Source organism: Dipodomys merriami, unplaced genomic scaffold, assembly GCF_024711535.1.
Source record: "Dipodomys merriami isolate MVZ:Mamm:240054 unplaced genomic scaffold, mDipMer1.0.p SCAF_10, whole genome shotgun sequence".
In the NCBI taxonomy this organism is placed as follows: domain Eukaryota; kingdom Metazoa; phylum Chordata; class Mammalia; order Rodentia; family Heteromyidae; genus Dipodomys; species Dipodomys merriami.
In genome coordinates, this window is record NW_027202271.1 from 48,941,075 (window position 1) to 48,963,105 (window position 22,031).

General features: G+C 39.3%; 1 protein-coding gene across 5 annotated transcripts in view; it reads left to right on the forward strand.

Moving 5' to 3' along the window:
• The window catches only part of Tmpo (thymopoietin), a 33,019-nt gene that overhangs the window by 2,123 nt on the left and 8,865 nt on the right, over positions 1-22,031 (forward strand). For 4 of the 5 annotated variants that reach the window (XM_069990643.1, XM_069990653.1, XM_069990662.1 and 1 more), the window contains exons 2-4: positions 6,644-6,770; positions 8,713-8,871; positions 15,630-15,727. In XM_069990643.1, coding sequence (XP_069846744.1) covers positions 6,644-6,770; positions 8,713-8,871; positions 15,630-15,727 — 384 coding nt within the window. Of the gene's footprint in view, positions 1-6,643; positions 6,771-8,712; positions 8,872-10,011; positions 12,856-15,629; positions 15,728-22,031 lie in introns of those variants that run through there. The other variant, XM_069990622.1, reaches the window with a different exon arrangement.

Here is a 22,031-nt window from a genome sequence, read left to right on the forward strand (position 1 = left end):
AAGATTTAAAAAAAATTCTGTTATTACTCATAGATCAGTTTGGGGTTGAAAGAAATGAACATTTTTAAAGCTTCTACTTTGGGCTTCAGTGTATAACTCAATGGTAGAGTGCTGCTTTATGTGCTTCAGGTCCTAGTTAGTCACCAGCAATTGTAGTGTCTAAGGTGTCCAGTGGCATGCAAATCCAGCCCTCAATTTCTTGATCACTACTTTTATCCCCTCCCTTTTAGTTCAAACTGCAGGCATCTGGCTTCCATTTTTTTCTTGTTACCTTGTTTTAATTTGTCATATTCGCCTGGAGTGTTTTAGAACACTAAATAATGTGTAAATGGTGTGAATACGACTTGAATGTTCACTTAAGAGTCTGCTAAACTTTTTTGTGTGTGTCAGTTGCAGGGCTTGATGTGGGCGATGGGTGCAGGCCCCTGGGTGCTGTCCCTGAGCTCTTTTGCTCGAGGTTGGTACTCTACCACTTTGAGCCACAGTGCCACTTCCGATTTTCTAGGTGTTAATTGGAGATGAGTCTCAGATACTTTCCTGCCTAGACTGGCTTTGAATGGAAATCCTCAGATCCTCACCTCCTGAGTAGAGCTACTCAGAATAGCTGAGTACCTAGGCTTGAGCCACCTGCAGCCCATCCTTTAGTAAACCTTATTTTTGTCCTGGTTATGGGCCTTGAACTTCAGGCCTGGACACTCCCTGAGTTTATTTACTAGTGCTCTACTACTTGAGCCAAAGCTCTGCTTACGATTTTTTTTTTTTTTCTAAGTTGGAGCTAAGATTCTCACTGAGCTCACAGCCTCCTGAGTAGCTAGGATTATAGGTTTGAGCCTGGCACCTGCCTTTGAGTACATTTCATTATTTCAGTCAGGAATAGGAAAACATGTCTTGATTTATAAGAAAAGTACTGCAAAGAAGTTATCATAATTGGTTTATAAAGTTCTGCGTGGCATGTTCTTTTATTACATACTGTATGTTTTTAGTCATTCAGTCCCATATGGAACAATACATGGTCACAATTCTTAAAACAATATTAATATTTTACAGTCTAGGAGACAGCAAATTATGTTTGAGAGTGCAGATGCCAGATACACTTTTTTTTTTTTAAAAAAACAGTGCTGGGATTTGGCAGAAATGCCCTCCCCTCCTTGAACTCAGGGATTGGGTGCAGTCCCTGAGCCTTTTTGTGCTCACGGCTAGTGTTCTACCATTTGAGCGCAGCTCCACTTTCTGCTTGTTGTTATTGGACTTGGGGCTTGAACTCTGGGCCTGGGCACTGTCCCCAAGCTCTTCAGCTCAAGGCTAGTGCTCTACCACTGGAGCCACTGCACCTTTTCTGGTGATTAATTGGAGATAAGAGTCTCATGGACTTTCCTGCCCAGGCTGGCTTTGAACCTCGATCTTCAGATCTCAGCCTTCTGAGTAGCTAGGATTACAGGCGTGAGCCACTGGACGGGCTTCGGCTTTTTTGAGTAGTTTATTTGAGGTAAGAGACTCATGGATTTTACTGCCCCAGGATCTTCAGACCCCAGCATCCCAAGCAGCTATTGCAAGTGTGAGCCACCACCATCATGCTTGCTTCTGGAAGATTTTTAAGTGGTGAATTTTTAACATTTTTTAGACAAATGAAATGTTATATGGATTTGGCCAAGAATAGGTGTTTATGTACTGTGTATGTTCCATTTAAATCGTGACCTTTTGAGGGTTTTTTTTTGTTGTTGTTAGTTTGAGACAGTCTTGCTGTATACAACCCAGGCCTTCATGGTAACTATGTTGCCTATGTAGCCCAGGCTAACCTCCAACTCAAATCAGTCTTTCCTGGTGCTGGCAATATAGTAATGAGCCACCATCCCCAGCCTTAAGAACTTTTTTGTGTGTGTGTGTGCTATTACCTGGGCTTGAACTCAGCTCTTTGAAGAGTGTCCTGGCTCAGCCTTTCACTCATATCTAGGGCTCTGCCACTTGAGCCATACCTCCAGTCCAGCTTTTCTGCTGATTAATTGGATAGTCTTATGGACATTTCTGCTTAGGCTGACTTTGAACCCCAGCCTCTTTGAGTAGCTAGGATTATAGGCATGAACCCTATACTCAGCTTAAAAGGGAAAAACTATATCTGCTGCCTCTGTACTGTCCTGTCATAGGGGAAAATTGCATGTTAATTTTTTTTAATTTTATGGTTTTATTTTTATGCTTTTTGTTTCATGTATCTTGATACCTTTTTTTTTTTTTTTTTGCCAGTCCTGGGGGCCTGAACTCTTAGGGCCTAGGCACTGCCCCTGAGCTTCTTTTGCTCAATGCTAGCATTCTATCATTTGAGCTACAGTGCCACTTCTGGCCTTTTCTGTTTATATGGTACTAAGGAATCATTCATACATGCTAGGCAAGCCCTCTACCACCACATTTCCAGCCCTACCCATGTGTTTAAGTGTTGAAATTATCTACATTGCGGACACAAGTTTAAACATTTACAGAGTTAGGCAATCTGCCTTTTCGTTGCTAGTGGCAAAGCATAAAGGTATAGCTATTAGTCATCCTGTGGGACACATTATGAATTCTTGTAGATTAAACCTAGAGGCCTGTGCAAGCTATGTGACTGAGTATTTTACCACTAAGCTACATCCCCCACCCTTATTATAAACTATTGGAAGTGTTTAGACGTGAAACCGAACAGTGATGGGAAATGTTAGTAATGTTAATCTAATAGCCAATGGTATGATAGAGGATTGAGCTGGGTGCTGGTAGCTCTTGCTTGTAATCCTAGCTAGCTACTCAGGAGGCTGAGATATGAGGATCACCATTCAAAGCCAGTCGGGGCAGAAAAGTCCCTGTGAGACTCTTATCTCCATCTAACCACCCCAAAATCGGAAGTAGAGGTGTAGCTCAAAAGGGGTGGAGTGCTAGCCTTGAGCAAAAGAAAGATGGCTGGGAATGTGCCTTAGTGGTTGAGTGTCAACCACATAAACAAAAGACCAGAAGTGACATTGTGGCTCAAGTGGTAGAGTGCTAGCCTTGAGCAAAAGAAGCACAGGGACAGTGCCCAGGCCCTGAGTTCAAGCCCCAGGATTGGCACAAAAAAAAAAAAAAAAGAAGATTTAATTAGGTTACATACGGAAAGTGCCATTGCTCAGTAACACCTAATCCACATACTGTTTGTGAATTTGAGGGGGGGGTCCGGTCATGGGGCCTGAACACTGGGCCTGGGCGCTGTCCCTCAGCTCTTCAGCTCAAGGCCAGCGCTCTACCACTTGAGCCACAGCGCCATTTCCGGCTTTTTTCTTTTTGCTTATGTGGTGCTGAGGAATCGAACCCAGGGTCTCATGAGTGCAAGGCAAGCGCTCTACCACTGAGCCACCTTCCCAGCCCTGTTTATGAAATTTTTGTCTTTACTTTGTTCCAAGGCAGTACTGTGCAGTTACTATATTATAGCTTTCAGAAAGGACAAATATGTGAAAGTGATATGTCTGTTCATCTGTTTCTGTATAGCATAGTGTGCATATTTATGGAGTTCGCCTTAGACTTCAGTTTCCTCACTTTGTAATATGCAGGTGTTAGTATCTCAGAGGCAGATGGGTTTTTCTTTTTCTTTTTCTTTTTTTTGTTTTTTGTTTTTTGTTTTTCGTTGGTTGTGGGGCTTGAACTCTGGGTCTAGGTGCTGCCCCTCAGCTCTTCAGCTCAAGGCTAGCACCCTGCCATTTGAGCCACTTACAGCCTTTTCTGTTTATGTGGTTCTGAGGTATGGAACCCAAGGCCTCATACATGCAAGGCAAGCACTCTACCACTGAGCCACCTTCCCAGCCCCTCAGAGGCATGTGTTTTGTGAACCTTGTGCCAGCCCGGGTTACACACAGAAGTTCTGTCCCAAAATTAATTGATTAAAAAATGCATGATAATCATTTGTGCTACAAATGGGAAATAAAAGAAATTAGAACTGGTGCCAGTGGCTTATGCCTGTAACCCTAGGTACTTAAGAGGCTGAGACCTGAGGATAGTGATTTGAAGCCAGCATGGGCAGGAAAGTCCATGAGACTCTAATAATCTAGCAGTGGAGCTGTGGCTAAAATGGTAGAGCACTACTCTTGAGTACAAAAGCTCCAGGATTCAGGGACAGCATCCACGTCCTGAGTTTAAGCCCTAAGACCAACACACATGCGCCAACCCAGTGTTAATGAACTTTGATTCTAACTGATTTACCTTATGTGAGGTTTTTTTGGGGAGGGGGGTTGCCCACTTATTCTATGGATCAGCTGAATTTTATTTGCTTTTTTATAACCATCCTGGGGCTTGAACTCAGCCTGTGTGCTGTCCCTGAGTTTATTACTACTCTACCACTTGAGCCACAGCTCCACTTCTGGCTTTTTGGTGGTTAACTGAAGATAAGAGTTTCACAAACTCCTAACCAGGCTGGCTTTGTTTGAACTGCAGTCCTCAGATCTCAGCCTCCGGAGTAGCTAGGATTACAGGTGTGAGTGAACCACCAGAACTGAGTTCTTAATTATGGAAGAGGAGTGAATTGAACCAGGGCTTCACACGTGCTAGAAAAACACTGCACTTTTTGTTATGCTATAGAGTAGTCATATCTAATAAGAAAAAATTTTAGGTGATTAATTTTTCCCACCCAGATTGCATTTTCATTTATTTAACAAAATATCAAGTGCTTGTTCTTACTCTAGGTTCTGTTATACATTGGGATAAAAATATGAAAATGCTTTTATTTTCTGAAGCCCTCTTAATTGATGCCTTCAAATTAGTTGGACAGCACATTAAAAATGGAGATTCTCAGGCTCTCTGATTCATAATCAGAATAGAGCAAGATGTGTATACGTGTGTATGCCTGTGCCTGTCCTGTGGCTTGAATTTGAATCCTGGGGTAGTGTCCCTAAACTTTTTTGCTCACGGTTTTATGGCTAGCATTACAGGCATGAGCCATCGGCGCCTGGCCTTGTTTCAAATTTTTATTTGTTAAAAACAAACTAGTGCCAGATACTGGTGGCCCATGCCTATAATTCTAGCTACTCAGGAGACTGAGATCTGAGGAATGTGGTTCAAAGCCAGCCCAGGCAGGAATGTTTGTGAGACTCTTATCTCCAGTTAACCATCAGAAGCCTGGAAGTAGCATTGTGGCTCAAGTGGTAGAGTACTCACCTTGAGCTGAATAGCTGAGGGACAGCTCCCAGGCCCAGAGTTCAAGCCCCATGACCAAAAAAAAAAAAAAAAAAAGTTCATTGTCAGACAATGCCCAGTTTCCTTACCCCAGAATTAATTAGAAAGTCAACTATTAGCCTGGCGCTAGTGGCTTACGCCTGTAATATCCTAGCTACTCAGGAGGCTGAGATCTGAGGATCACGGTTCAAAGCCAGCCCAGGCAGGAAAGTTCATGAGACTCTTTATTTCCAATAAACCACTAGAAAACTGGAAGTGGTGCTGTGGCTCAAGCGGTAGAGCACTCGCCTTGAGCTGAAGAGCGCAGGGACAGTGCCCAAGCCCAGAGTTCAAGCCCCACAACCGACCAAAAAAGAAAAAGAAAGTAAACTATTCTTATACAACTTTCTAATTTAAACAACTAGTGTTTGTTCTGTACTCTGCTCTCAGGGATTACTGAGACCTTTGTAAGGTTATTTGCCCCAGTCTTTAAAAAGCACCCACATTTTTGTTGAGTTCACATATTTAACTTTGGGAATATGTATAGTTTTTCTGATGAATGCTGTCATCGCCTAAGTTGGAATTTTTCTTTGACACATAAAGCTGTGTCTGAGGTGATATGTAACTATGAAATCTCTCAGACTTGAGCCATAGCACCTCTTCTGGTTTTCTGGTGGTTAATTGGAGATAAGAATCTCTCCAACTTTCCTGCCCAGGCTGGCTTTGAACTGTTATCCTCAGATCTCAGCCTCCTGAGTAGCTAGGATTACAGGCGTGAGCCACCAGTGTCCAGCTGAGTTTAAAATTTTCCTGGATTAATTCAAATTTCAAGAGTAGGCCAGGGTACATTGTGTTTATGATGGCTGGGATGAGAATGTGTAAACCAGGTTTGACTTCAGTTTGCAAAATTTCCTTTTCTTTCAAGAATTAGTATGCTTAATTAAGATGTAAGCTGGGCATTGCTGGCTCACATCTGTAATCCTAGCTACTTAGGAAGCTGAGGATTGTGGTTTAAAGCCAGCCTAGTCAGAAAAGTCCTCATGAGACTCAAATAAGTAATACCACCCAAAATCAATTAGTTATACTTTGTTTCATATGATCTTGAATTTTGTTTGTTATATCAGTACTAAGGGTTAAACTGGAGGCCTTGTTCTCATGGCTGGCGCTTTAACTCCATTTCCAGGGGTTAATTGGACATTCTAGTTTCTTGGATTTGTCTGCATGGGCAGGTTTCAGCCCCAGCTTCTTTGAGTAACTAGGAATACAGGCATGATCCACTAGTGTCCAGCTTTGATTTTGAATTTTTGAATTTTATTACCTCGTTAGGTATGTTCAAATTTTAACAGGCCTTGAATTCGAGCCCCTCAATACTTGAAATTAAACAAATTACTTATGTAGTTATAGGTGTAATTTGTGCCTGGTATTGTGTATACAGAGTATACAGTGTGTTTAGTAAATGAACACTTTGATTCTCGAGGAGATAATAACCTGACTTTATTTACAGAAAGCCACAAAGAAAACTGATAAATCCAGAGTAGAAGATAAAGATGATGTTGATGTAACTGAGCTCTCTAATGAAGATCTTCTGGATCAGCTTGTAAAATATGGAGTAAATCCTGGTCCTATTGTGGGTAAGTTGATAGAATGTCAATCTTTTTGGGGGGTGGGGGGGCCACTCTTGCCTAGTAGTTAGAATTTGGGTGCCAGTAGCCCACAGGTCAGAGATACAGTTTGCTCTGATATGGAACACTTTGAGAAGCCCAGGGGGATGGGCCTGCCATATATCCAACCCATGCATAGAATTTGGATGCTAGTGATGACTCACACATGTAATCACTTTCAAGTCAACCCAGGCAGAAAACCATTAATCCCTCAAAAACCGGAAGTGGAGCTGTGTCTCAAGTGGTAGAACACTACCACCCTTGAGTATGAAGAGGCTCAGGGACAACCCAAGCCCTGAGTTCAAGTCCCACAATTGACAAGACAAAAAAAAGGAATTTGGGTCCTGAGAGCCAGTTTCATGAATTGTTTATAGGATCAGTTAAGACTTGGGGTTCCTTAGTAATGTTGAAGGAGATGAAAATGAGAGAATTGAACTAGATAATCTCTAAAATTACCTGTGTTGAGACTTTTTAATATGATTATTGTACCACTATCTGGTGAGACCATATGCGTCTTATATGACAAGTTGAAGAAAGTGGGAACTAAAATACTTGGCCAGTTCATACAAATCAATAAGGAAAATAATAGCTTTGAAGAAGTCCTGTCTTGATTGGAATTCAAGAATGATACTGAAAGAACAAACTAAAGAGTGAACTTAGACTAAATATACACTAGGTTTCTATCATTGGGTTACTTTGATTTGGTGGGTTTTAAGTATAGTTGCAAACAAGGATTTAGAGTGTTACAATTTATATACTACTTCCAGATGAATAAGTTTATTAACATTGCCAGTGGACATTTGATACCATCTTTGATTTTTTTTTTTAAATTCTAAAATGGCTGGAGATGTGGCTAAGACACATGTCTAGTACATGTGAGATCCTGATCCTGAATTCAAGTCTCAGTCCAGTAGTTTAAAAAAAGACTTGCCAGGCGCTGGTGGCTCACGCCTGTAATCCTAACTACTCAGGAGGCTGAGATCTGAGGATCGAGGTTCAAAGCCAGCCCGGGCAGGAAAGACCTTGAGACTCCTATCTCCAATAAACCACCAGAGAACCGGAAGAGGCGCTGTAGCTCAAGTGGTAGAGCGCTCGCCTTGAGCTGAAGAGCTCAGAGACAGCGCCCTGGCCCAGAGTTCAAGCCCCACGACCGACAAAAAAAAAATAATAATAATAAAAAATTTAAAAAGACTTGAAAATGTACATGATGTCAACATAAATAAATCACATACTGTTCATCTTAAAGTTGCTTAGATAGTGCTACTAGATACGTGTTTTTTGTGACAAGTACCCACTCTTGATTTTACTCTCCTAATAGACACTAAGGAATATTGTGCAGCTATTATAAAGCAGAAGAAAGCTATTTATAATTAAATGGCTACTCAAAAATATTAATCTCTTAGTGTCATGAGATGTAATCATATTTTTCAGGTGTACCATCTGTTTCTTATGTATATTTTATTATGTGTTTGTGCACACACGTGTGTATACATTGGTAAGTAATTCTTTGTATCTTGAAAGAATATATAAAATCCAAGACTTGGTGTGAAAAATAGTCATACAGGCTTGGCGTGGTGGCACATACTGCTACTTGGGAGGATTACAAGTTCAGGGCCAGCCCAGGCAAAGTTAGCAAGACCCTGGCTCAAAAAGAAAAGGTAAAAACCAATGGCACGTGGTTCTTCAGTAGGTTATTTCCAGTAATACTTTTACCATTCTACAGTGTATTACATGATATTGAAGGGAACATGATAATATCATTAACATCCCCATCCCAAAAGTCTGTCTTAGAAAAAGAGTACATTATATAGTTAAAGCACTTAAGTTTAGTAAAGATAGAATGAAACTAAGCATGTAATGTTTTCTAAGCTAGAGCTATGTAAATGGTCAAATAAATTTTGCCTTAAAACAGGAACAACCAGAAAGCTCTATGAGAAAAAGCTGTTAAAACTGAGGGAACAAGGACCAGAATCAAGATCTTCTACTCCTCTTCCAACAATCTCTTCTTCAGCAGAAAATACAAGACAGAATGGAAGTAATGACTCTGACAGATACAGTGACAACGAAGAAGGTAAAATTTAATCTCCTTACTCAAATATGTCTAAATTTTTTTCAGACTCATAAAATACAATAGCCACAAAGTAAAGTTTACAACGATATTAGTAAGATATAATGAAAATTTTGTTCATATCATTAGATTAATTCTCTCGAATAATTTAAATAGTTTTTTGTTCAGAATTCTCAGAAACAACAAAAATACAAATGTGTAATTGTCATCTAAAATTGTCAGTTAATCCTTTTCAAATTCATTTTTTATAAAAAGTTTCCTTCTCTTGTCCTTTGCCATTACCACTACTGTCATTAATTTGATGTTTTTCTTTCCAATTTAATTTTTGGTACTTCCTCATCTATTATTACATGTTATTGTTTTGTGTTTTTAAAACTTCTGTAAGTGGTATAAGTCACAATTAGTATTTAACTTTCATATTTTTAATATGTGTTCTTACTGTTACATATCTAATCTCTAATTTATGGTAGTAATATGATATTTTCAGCTCTGTTGATAGGCGATTAAATTGTTGGATGTTTTTGGTAAATCTGATTTCACAGAAACATTAAAACAGTATTTTGACCATATTTTATAATGTAAGAAAATTTCAACGAGTTTTTAGATATTTTTGAGAGTAGTACACAAGATAAATATCATTTTAAAAACCGTAAGTTTAGCCGGGCGCTGGTGGCTCACGCCTGTAATCCTAGCTACTCAGGAGGCTGAGATTGGAGGATCACGGTTCAAAGCCAGCTTGGGCAGAAAAGTTCGTGAGACTCTTATCTCCAGTAAAACCACTAGAAAACCGGAAGTGCTGCTGTGGCTCAAGCGGTAGAGTGCTTACCTTGAGCTGAAGAGCGCAGGGATAGCGCCCAAGCCCAGAGTTCAAGCCCCACGACTGACAAAAAACAAAAAAAAAATCCTTAAGTTTATTTTACTTGTAAACTTTTAATTCATGACTTATTATTCTAGTGACTATTTAATTTTGTCCAAGTTGCTTTTATCTCTGTAAGCAATGCCTTTCAAGGCACAGTCTACTGAATTGGTTACTTAGAAGGTAAAATGTAGTCTCTTCCTTCAACAGCACTATTTTAGCAAGGAGGCACAGTATAAGATCAACTCAAACACAAGTAATACTTCCTGCCTCTTTTGCCTCTACAGGAAAGAAGAAAGAACACAAGAAAGTGAAGTCCACTAGGGGTTTTGTTCCTTTTTCTGAACTTCCAACTACTCCCTCTGGTGGATTTTTTCAGGGTATCTCTTTTCCTGAAATCTCCACCCGTCCTCCTTTGGGCAGGACTGAACCACAGGCAGCTAAGAAAGTACATACTTCAAAGGGAGATACACCTAGAGAGTCTCTTGTTGCCACAACCTTGCCTGACAAGAGACAGGTGCAGAAATTAGCCTCTGGAGAGAGATCAGTTATTTCTTCCAAATCTAGCCATGGTAGATGCTTAGAAAAAAGTTCTCCATCATCTTCTCAGCCTGACCTTGCTGCCATGTTGGTTTCAGCTACAGCTTCTCCTTCAGTGATTCGAGAAACCACTACTACTTACTCTAAAGACATAGTAGAAAATATTTGCCATGGAGGGAAAGGTAGAATTCAGCCGTTGTATCCTGAGAGGTCTGATAATTCAGGTCATTCAGTTCTCTCCAGTGAAAGAGAAGTACTACAAGAGTCAAAGAGGTCACAGGTAATATCTCCACCACTTGCTCAGGCAATCAGAGATTATGTCAATTCTCTGCTAGTCCAGAGTGGAGTAGGTAGTTTGCCAGGAACCTCTAACTCTGTACCCACCTTGGATATAGAAAGCATATGCATGAAAATTGGCCAGTCTGATCTTCAAGAAACTGAAACTATGTCTCCTCCACAAAAGTTGTCTAGACTCAGTGAGAAGTCAGTAGGGAAAGGGGATTCAGGTTCCTCTATGGCATCTCAGAACGTACCTGAATCAGAACAGATGTCTTCTTTGGCTAAAACCGTTGTGTCTCATTCACTTACTACCTTAGGCATAGATATGTCTAAGCAATCACAGAATGATAAAATAGAACTGTCCTCAGAACTATCCTTTCCCTTCCATGAGTCTATTTTAAAAGTAATTGAAGAGGAGTGGCAACAAATTGACAAGCAGCTGCCTTCATTGGCATGCAAGTATCCAGTTTCTTCCAGAGAGGCACCACAGATACTATCAGTTCCAAAAGTAGATGATGAAATCCTAGAGTTTGTTTCTGCAGCCACTCCACCAGCAGGTATTCGGGCAGCCTCCACTGAGTCTTGTAATAAACACTTGGACCTAACACTCTGTAAAACTTACGAAGCTGCAGCATCAGCATTACGGATTGCAACCCACACTGCTTTTGTAGCTAAGGCTATACAGGCAGACATCAGTCAAGCTGCACAAATTCTTAGTTCAGATCCTAGTTGTGCACACCAGGCACTCAACATTCTAAGCAAAACATACGATGCAGCCTCGTTTCTTTGTGAAGCTTCATTTGATGAAGTGAAGATGGCTGCCTGTACCATGGGATGTTCCACTGCTGGTCGCCGTCACCTTTGGTTGAAGGATTGCAAAATTAATTCAGCATCTAAGAACAAGCTGACGGTTGCCCCCTTTAAAGGTGGAACATTATTTGGAGGAGAAGTACACAAAGTAATTAAAAAGCGTGGCAGTAAACACTAATAGTCAAAAACAAACACGTCTATCTTACCTTTGATTTAGAGAACTTAGAGCTTTTCTAGGCTCTTTTATGCCAAAATTTTCTTTCTGGATTTGGGATTGAGCTAGTAATATATAAAAATAATTTCATAGAATTGCTTTTTATTTTTAAGATTTGCAGAGAGCTCAGAAAACCACTTTTAAGCTTTAGAGATCATGTATTTGTCTCAAATCATTCACTGTTACTATACTCCTAACTTTTTAAAACTAAGAAAACTCCCGTAACAAATACATATCTCCACTGTTTTTAACAGTAATAACCCTTGATTCCTAGGATAGAATTAAACACTTGCACATACCAAATAATGCTTTTTTATTTCTGAATATCTTTCACTTTCTAGCAATTTTCACACTTTTGTTCTTTTTTTTTTTTTTGCTTGTTGTTTACTTTTGTCTGCAGCATTGTTTGTAATATTCTAGATCAGTTCAGCTCAAAAGTATGAGTCCATACCTCTTATACAGATAAGCATGAGACTGTTTGAGTTTAAGTAGCTATGGGTGTAGTTCAGTAGTAAGAGCATATGCTTAACATGTAGAAGGCTCTAGGTTCAGTTCCCAGCACCAAAAGAAATTCTTTTAAGAAAATGAAATTAAAGAAATAAAAGAATGTTGAGGTGTTTTAAGCCAAAGATAGGATTTATTTTTGCAGTAAGCTTTTACTGATAAGAAAGCAGTATTCAATGTACCTTCTCATATAGGTGTCTCATCTCTTCCTGCACGGATAGCTATCAGTTCATGCATGGGTCATACTAGTCTGGACCACACTTTGAGGGACTCTGCTTCTGCCATTGTGCATGCTCATTCATCATCATTATTTTGTCAGATAAATGAAACACTAGAAAGATGGGATTTCTTTTAATATATATAATTTCTTTCATGTATGTTGTGTTTTGTGGATTATTATGGCTTACCAATCTGTATGGTAAAAAAGGACATTCTCTTTTTTTAAAAAAAAGTCCTGAGAAATCATACTTTCTTCCAGTGTCTGTATAAAGCAATGTGTATATTCTGTTTTCATTTCTCTGATTGTAAGGTAAGGGTGTTTATCTAGAGGCATGTGAAAAGTAACATAACAAATATGGTGCCATGGATACTCATCTAGCCATTACCTTGTTCTTAGACTACACATTCCATCTTTGCAGTTTTCTGGAGTAATTTTGTTGTGTGTTTTCCAAAATGTACATGTGTACATGTGCCTAAGTTCTGTGTGACTTTAAAAATGTATTCCTGTAGAATGCTTCTGCAAATTCAATAAAGTTGGTTAAATTTGAACAGTTCTGTGTGGTCTCCAGAAACATGTTGTATGTCTGTTTTATTATGGAGTTAAAACAAGTTTAATATTTGTATATGAGCATCCTTTTTCCATTTCGCCATTAAAACTCACTTAACTTACAGTGTTGGGGTTTATTGGGGGGTGGGAGAGTCCCTGAGGCTTGCACTCAGGGCCTGAAGGCTGTCTTTGAGCTTTTGTGATTAATTAGAGATAAGAGTCTCAGACTTCACTGCCTAGGCCAGTTTTAAGTTAAGATCCTCAGATCTCAGCCTCCTGAGTAGCTAGGACTAAAGGCATGAGCCACCAGCACCCATCTCCAGTGAAGTTATGGAAAGTGCTGTAATTATTGTTGTGTGGTTTGTTCCATGTTTTAGTTGGCTGTTGGAATATAAATTTATGAAAGGAATTTGTAACCAGATTCTTTTATTTGTCTAATGAGTTCTGATTGACTAATAGATTTTTTAATTTTTGTTTTGTAATTTGTAGGTTTTATAACAATAATTGTACAAAACAGATGTATTGATTGGCTAATAGATAGGAGATGGGAATGAAGTTGATAAGTTAGTCTTAAATGAAAATTGAACTGTTTGAATTAATCTGGTAAAATTCAGTTTCTTTTTGGGGGGAAACTTGCAAGTAGATTGTCAGACTGGAAAGTTGATCAAAACATACCATAATTACCTTTTAGCATATCATTAAGTTCATGTAAAATGAAGCTTTGTTTATATAGATTTGACCCTTTTTTCTTTTTTTTTTTTCTTTTTTTAAATGTTGTACTGGAGTTTGAACTTCTTAGAGCCTCTCACTTGTTAGACTAGTACTGTACCACCAGAGCCCACCTAGCCCTATGATAAGTGGCCATAAAAAAATGGAGAAATGTACTTATTTATCTGTCTTTATTTATTTACCACAGAATCCACTCTGTATGTATTCCAGGCTGGTCTTGAACTCAGAATCCTCCTGCTTCAGCCTCCCCGCGCTGGGATTAGAAGTTTACTGCTCCAATTAGCAGGAATTTACTATTTTAATCTTTGTACATCTTTAAATGGTGAAGGAAGAGTGGAGATGTTAAAATGTATCTTTGTATTGTTGGGTTAATGACTTTTATTTTCAGATACATTTTATCATGGAAAAAAAGGGAAGAGAAACAACCTTTGGTTGTATTTGAGAACAAAATTCTTTTTACCTCTGTTGTATTCACGTCTTATGTATCTACAGCAAAAGGTCTTATTTCTCTTTTCATGTTTTGGTGTTTGGGATCGAACTCAAAGCCTTACATGAAGCATGAGCTACAGCTCTGGTTGAAAATCACTATATGTTAACCTTATTGGCAGTTACCATTCATTGTTATTGAAAGCTTGATACCACGCAGGCCTTTTTGACTCTTAAACTTCTCTCTTTCCCTATACTTTTTTTTTTTTTTTCCAATCCTGGGGCTTGAACTCAGAGCCTAGGCACTATCCCTGAGTTTGTTTTTGCTTAAGGCTAGGACTCTACCACTTGAGTCAGTGCCACTTCTCCAGCCTTTTCTGTTTATGTGGTACTGAGGAATCAAACCCAGGGCTTCAGGCATGCTAAACAAGCACTCTACCACTAAGCTACCTTTCAGCCCTCCAGCTTTTTGATAGTTAAATTAGAGATAAGGGTCTTAGGACTTTCCTGCCTGGGCTGGCTTTGTTTTGTTTTTTTTTTTTTGCCGGTCATGGGGCCTGAACTCTGGGCCTGGGCGCTGTCCCTCAGCTCTTCAGCTCAAGCCTAGTGCTCTACCACTGGAGCCACAGCACCACTTCCAGCTTTTTCTGTTTATGTGGTGCTGAGGAATCGAACCCAGGGCCTCATGCTTGCAAGGCATGCACTCTACCGCTGAGCTACCTTCCCAGCCCCTGGGCTGGCTTTGTACTGGGACCATGATCCTTATACCTCAGCTTCCTAAGTAGCTAGGATTACAGACTTGAGCCATTGTCACCCAGCCCATATACCAAATTTTAATTTGTATGCCAATGTTTTGAACTCACGGTCTTATACTCTAGCTTAGCTTTACTTTGCTAGTACTTTATTTTGCTAATGCTTGAGCCATACCTCCAGTTCCAGCTTTTTGTTGTTTTATTGGAGAATTAAAAGTCTGGAATTTTTATCTTCCCAATCTGGCTTTGAACCTCAGTACTCAGATTTCAGCCTCCTACACAGCTAGGATTACAGGTGTGAGCAACCAGCACCTAACCCAGATTTTAATGAGATAGATGTATTACATGGACTCCTCCCTCTCCCAGAGTGGTAACTAGAAATTGGATTTAATGAAAAGCCTTCTTGAGCAGTCTGAATTCACCTTTATGTTTAAAGCTGTTAGGTTAAATAAAAGGAGGGAATAGGAAAAATTAGTATCACATGAAAATGGAATGAAATGGCAAAAGGCTTTCTCTAAGAGAATTTGTGTGTGTGTGTGTGTGTGTGTCAGTCATGGGGCTTGAACTCTGGGCTTGGGTGCTGTCCCTTAGCTCTTCAGCTCAAGGCTAGCACTCTACCACAGTTTCCTGGTGGTTAAATTGGAGATAAGAATATCAGATTTTCTTGCCTGAGCTGGCTTTGAGCCAGGATCCTCAGATTTCAGCCTCCTAAGTAGCTAGGATTACAGGCATGAGCCACCAATGCCCAGCTAAGAAATAATTTTGGTATTATCAGTATACAAGCTTCTATGTATTAAAGTGCCTAAAAGCAGGGTTCCAAATTAATACCAGGAAAACATAATTGAGTGTTTCAGAGAGTAATGATTTCTCTAATGTTATTTCCAGACTCCAAAATAGAACTCAAACTTGAGAAGAGAGAACCACTAAAGGGCAGAGCGAAGACACCAGTAACACTCAAGCAAAGAAGAATTGAGCATAATCAGGTATCTTTAGTTTTATAACTCTGTACAGGTGTAATCTGACCAACATTCATCATGTCTTGTGTTTTGGCCTTTGATTAATAATAGTTGACACCACATTTCCAACTTACCCAGTAAACTTAGTTTCTTCGTTAAATTTGTAAATTGTATAGAATTTGTCCATAGCATATCCTGTATTTATTGCAAAATTGTGTTGCATGAATATCTCATTTATGTCTCTTTCTATGCCAAGCATGGTTCAAAACTAGTCATTTACATTTCTACCTTAGACATACTCATATAAGCTAAGGATTGAACCCAGGATCTCTCCCAGGCTATGGTCATGCTGCTTTGTGAAAGAAATTCTTCCCTCCCTCCACCCCCTCCCTCAGGCTTGGGTCTGAAGTCTGGTCCTGGGCACTATCCCTGAGCTTCTTTTGCTCAAGGCTAACCACTTGAGCCACAGTGCCACTTTTTGGCTTTTTCTGAGTAGTTTATTGGAAATACGAGTCTCATGGACTTCCTTGCCTGGGCTAGCTTTGAACCATGATCCTCAGATCTCAGCCTCCTGAGTAGCTAGAATTACAGGCGTGAGCCACTGGCGTCTGGCTCCTTTGTTTAACTTTTTTTTTTTTTTCCCCTTTTTGGGTTTGGTCGTGGGGCCTGAACTCTGGGCCTGGGCACTGTCCCTCAGCTCTTCAGCTCAAGGCTAGCGCTCTACCACTTGAGCCACAGCACCACTTCGGCTTTTTTTTCTTTTTGCTTATGTGGTGCTGGGGAATCGAACCCAGGGCCTCATGCATGCTAGGCAAGCACTCTACCACTGAGCCACCTTCCCAGCCACCTCCTTTGTTTACTTTTGCCTGTAGTTTTTTCTTAAACTCTGAAGCTATTTTGGTCCTAAGACTAGATAATTGTTTCTTTCTTATGATGGAAATTTGCCTTTTTTTTTGTTGTTGTGGAAGATGCAATAAGGTAGTTTTTACAAAAGAAAAATGTAGGAAACTAAGAGGAAAATAAACAGGTGTGAATGAACTAGTTTTCTGAAAACAGTCTTAATTTAGCATTAGTTTGGCTGATAATACAGACAACCCTAAAATCTTTTTCCTTACCTTTGCTGATTAGCTGGAAATTTTGTCAAATTATTTTCTATCCCATTTTCTTGTTTTTGTTTTTGGTAAGGGTTACTTGGTGGTAAAACAGAGCCTTATGCATGCTAGCCAGGTTCTGCCACTAAGGTATGTTCACAGTCCTCGGTCATTTTAAAATCTCATCTTGGAGATGTTCTTGATTTTTTTCTTTTAGCATGTACTTTTCACTTGGCATAGAAGTATTTTATTAAAAATGTTTGGTGATTGGAGAACATAGAGCATTGAATTAATGGAGATCTTATTTGCTGTAGAACCAAATATAAGATTTTTTTTTTTGCCTTTGATATTGCTAGCAAAGACCTATAAAAGCATGCTAAAAAGTAAGGAAATTACAGAAGAGCAACTAGAAAATCCTGTAAGATATTGAAATAGACAAGCATAGAAAACTGGTTAGAATGTGATTAGGATGCAAGATAGTTTAGTGCCAAGAAGAGAGTCTTCAGATAACAAGATGAAAAGGAGAGAATTAAGATGGTTTAACAGGATTTTGAGAATCCCAGCTGAAGAGCAGGGTAGTCAAAAGAAAAGTTTAGATTTAAAAGGTGATAGGCAGAATTAAATAATGGCCTTATTACAAAAAAAATAAGAAAAGTAGAGGGAAGATTTAAATTGTAGTTAACAGATGATCACACTAGTTATACTGTTTTTAAATTGTTTTTTGTTTTGTTTTGTTTTGCTGGATTATATTCAAACAGACTTCTGACATGTAATTTCATGCACTAAAAGATATTTACTATGTCCACTATGCCTCCTAGTAAAAGTAATTTTTTTCTAATCAACATTCAAATTCTTCCACTCTCTGAAATGTCTGATTTACAATTACATTGTTAAAATCAAGATTGGAGTAATACCTACATATCATTATATGTTTTACCTATTTTTTTTAAAACAATAAGCCTGGGGCTGGGAAGGTAGCTTAGTGGCAGAGTGCTTGCCTTGCATGCATGATGCCCTGGGTTTGATTCTTCAGCATCACATAAACAGAAAAAGCCAGAAGTGACGCTGTGGCTCAAGTGGTAGAGCACTAGTCTTGAGGTGAAGAGCTGAGGTACAGCACCCAGGCCAAACCCCACAACCAAAAGGAAAAAAAAGATTTACAATTAAAACATTAAACCTGAGCCAAGCATATAGTCACACCTATAAGCCCAGCATTACATAGACCAAGGCAAGAGAACCTTGAGTTTAAACATAGCCTGGACTACATAGTAAATTCTAGGTCAGAATTTACTATGTGGCCTACATAGATTAATTACTAATTGCCCATGTTATTAAAAAGAAAAATAAATTAATTTATTGTGTTGCTAGTACTGGGCCTCCAACTCAGGGCCTCCTTCGTACTGTCACTTTTTCTGCTCACTTATTTGCACTCTATTACTTGAGCCAGTCTGGCCTTTTGCTAGTTAATTGGAGAGACTGACCTTCTCGGACTTGCTCTAAATTGTAATCTCAGAGCTCAGCTTCCTGAGTAGTTAGGATTATAGGTGTGAACCACTAGTATCTGGCAAGTATTTTTTCAAATACTTGATTTTTATATATTTGATTTATGATGCATTGCAGGACTTTTTTGTTGTATTTTGTACACATGCTAGATAAGCACTCACCACTGAGCTATATCCCCAGCCTGAGATTATCTCAGTTTTTGATTTCTTCCTTTCTTCCCCTCTTGAGTCTGTCCTCTCCCTTCCGCCCTTCTTGACTCCCATTCTCTCCTGCCCTTTCCCTTCTCTCTCTTTTTTTCTTCCTTCCCTCTGGAAAAAGAAAAGCATATTGTGAAAACATGATATTTCAAATTTATAAATGTGGTATATAACTTTGGGTATTAGAATTGGTATCTTTTTTCTTATGCTGAGTATCTTGATTCTTCCAGTGATACTTTATATAACTATCACATGATGTTTGTTTCAAAATAGTACAGTATTACTACTGATAATGTTACTAAGTGTAATTTGAGGTCTCCCCTCCATTTAAGATATACTTCATTAGGATATAACTTTAAAATATTGGGTATAAGATCATGCTAGATAGAATTTCTTCTTTGTGTTATAGCTTAATGGGTCTAAGATATTTTTTTCCTATAAAGCTGATTTTTTTTCTTTCATTTAAGCCAGGCACTGGTGATTCATGTCTGTAATCATAGCTACTCAGGAGGATGAGATCTGAGGATTGTGGTTTGAAGCCAGCCCTGCAGGAAAATCTGTGAGACTCTAATCTCCAATAAACTACTCAGAAAAGGCCAGAAGTGATGTTGTGGCTCAAGTGGTAGACTGCTAGCCTTTGGCAAAAAAAGCTTCATAACAGCACCTCAGCCCAGAGTTTAAGCCTCTGTTTGGACTGGCCAAAAAAAATCTTTTTAACTTTTATACTTTTATAAAAGTAACCCTACTTTGTACATTCTTCTCTGTCATATCCTACAAATTGCTCCTAAGGAGATTATAGCCATCTTCATGGACCTACTGTTTAGTCTGCCATTTTGTGGATGAATATATGTATATATATATATATATATATTTTTTTTTTTTTTTTTGTGGCATGCTCTTATTAGTTAAGCATTATGTCAAAATGTCTTTTTCAGGTAGCATTTACTTTTTTTTTTGATCAATTTGTTTTACAGAACTCTATATGTGAAGTTGCTAGATAGTTTTACTAGATGTCACCAAATACTCTTACTCTTTTTTTTTTTTTTTTTTTTTGGTTAGTACTGGGGCTTGAACTCAGGGCCTGGGTGCTGTCCCAGAGCCCTGTTGCTCAAGGATAGTGCTCTACCACTGTGAGCCACAGTGCCACTTCTTCAAATACTATGAGTTGGAGGTTTTTGTGTTCCAGCAGTACTGATGAAAACACTGTTCTCTATGGGGGGAATATATTATTTTTTTTAAGTTAGTATTAAAAAAGTCATGATTTACCTCAATTTTTTTTTTTTTTTTTTTTTTTTTTTTTTTTTTTTGCTATCCTGGGGTTTGAAGTCTTGGCCTGGGTTCTGTCCCTGAGCTTTTTTGGCTCAAGGCTAGTACTCTACTTGAACCACAGTGACACTTCTGGCTTTTTCTGAGCAGTTTATTGGAGATAAGAGTCTCCCAACTTTCCTGCCTGAGTTGGTTTCAAACCACACCTCAGATCTCAGCTTCCTAGGCAGATGTGAGCCACCAGCATCTAGCTCTTGGTTTTTCTGCTTTAGCCTCCTGAGTGCTGGGGATATAGGAGTGTACCACTATGCCTGGCTTGACTTTCTTTTATGACCTAGTTTAATTTTTTTAAATTTGTATTTTGTATTTTTATTGGTTGGAATGTATAGTCCTTACTAACCCAGTTTCTATCTACATTCTGAAGTCTAGCTACCCAAATGACTTTCACCCAAGAACTTAATTAGAAGGCACTGTGAAAAGGTTTGTTTCTCCTTGGTGTCTATAGAACACTTCAGGGGTTTTTTGTTTTGTTTTGTTTTTTAAGATGGACTTCGTTTGTAGCTCAGGCTGGCTTCAAACTTGAGATCCTTTTGCCTTAGTCCCCTAAGTGCTGGATTTACAAATGTGTGTCATCCTGCTCAGGTTCTGTGAGACATCTTGCTCTAACATAGATGATACTACAACTCTTATTTTGGCCTCAAAACAGCAATCACATTCTTATTTTACGTGCCAGTGAGTTAATCTCAATAATTGGTCCATCTTATTAAATAACCGTTTTAATTGCAGTATTACATGTGTGTGTGTGCACGCATGCAGTGTGTGTGCGTGCCAGGACTGGTTTTTTGTTGTTGTTGTTGTTTTTGGGGTCCGGTCGTAGGGCCTGAACTCTGGGCCTGGGCGCTGTCCCTCAGCTCTTCAGCTCAAGGCTAGTGCTCTACCAATTGAGCCACAGCACCACTTCCGGCTTTTTCTAAGTATGTGGTGCTGAGGAATTGAACCCAGGGCCTGAGGCATGCAAGGCAAGCACTCTACGACTGAGCCACATTCCCAGTCCTCCGGACTGGGTTTTGAACTCAGGGCTAGCCATGGCACTGTCCCTTAATTTTTTTTTTACTCAAGGCTGACAGTACCACTTGAGCCACACCTCTAGTTCTGGGTTTTTGCTAGTTAATTGAAGATACGAGCCTCTCAGACTTTTCTGCTTAAGCTGGCTTCAAACCACCATCCTCAGATCTCACAATCTCTTGAGTAGCAAGGATTATAGATGTGAGCCACCAGCTCACATATTAATTTAATTTGATTTGATTTGATTTGTGCCAGTACTAGTATTTGTGTTCACAGTGATCTTGCCTGTCATTTTCTACTCAAGGCTAGCACTCTTGAGCCATAGGTTTACTTCTGGCTTTTTACTGGTTAATTGTAAATAAGAGTCTCAGACTTTCCTGCCTGGGCTGACTTTGAACTAAGATACCTCAGATCTCAGTGCCACTGGGTTCCTGGCTGTTGGTTTTGTTTTAAACTTAGCTTTGAGATAAGTCCATTGCAGTTAAATTATTTTGAACAAGATGTATCAGATCTCGCTTTAGAATTTTCTCAGAAACAATTAGAATTAACTACGCTCATGCCTATTCATTTGTTTATTTTAGGTGGTTTTTTACTTGCTTGTGCTGGAGGTTGGATGTAGGGCTTTGTAATTGGCCCAAGGGTTTTTGGTATGTTGGGTATGTTTTTCTTTTTTGTTTTGCTAGTCATGGGGATTGAACTCTGGGCCTGGATGCTGTTCCTCAAGCTTTTCCGCTGTCTCTGCTAGCATTTTATGTATTTTGTTTGAGTTTTGTTTTGTTTTGTTTCCGGTTATGGGGCTTAAATTCAGGGCCTGGGCACTATCTCTGAGCTCCTTCACTCAAGGCTAGCCCTCTACTGAGGCTTTGAGTCACAGCACCACTTCTGATATTCTGGTGATGAATTGGAGGTAAGAATCTCGCATTTTCCTGCCCAGGCAGGCTTGAACTGGGATCCTCAGATCTCAGCCTCCTAAGTAGCAAGGATTACAAGCATGAGCCCAGTAGTCGAAAGTATTCTTGTTCTTTTTTATTTTGTGTTTGGAAAAAGACAGTTTTTCTCTGTATCCCAGGCTGGCTTCACATGTGATACTCTGCTACTCTAGATACTTGAATCCAAGGATTTCTCTCTCTCTCCTTTCTTTTTTTCTTCCTTACTTATTTTTTTCTTTTTGTCGGTTATGGGGCTTGAACTCTGGGTCTGCGTGCTGTC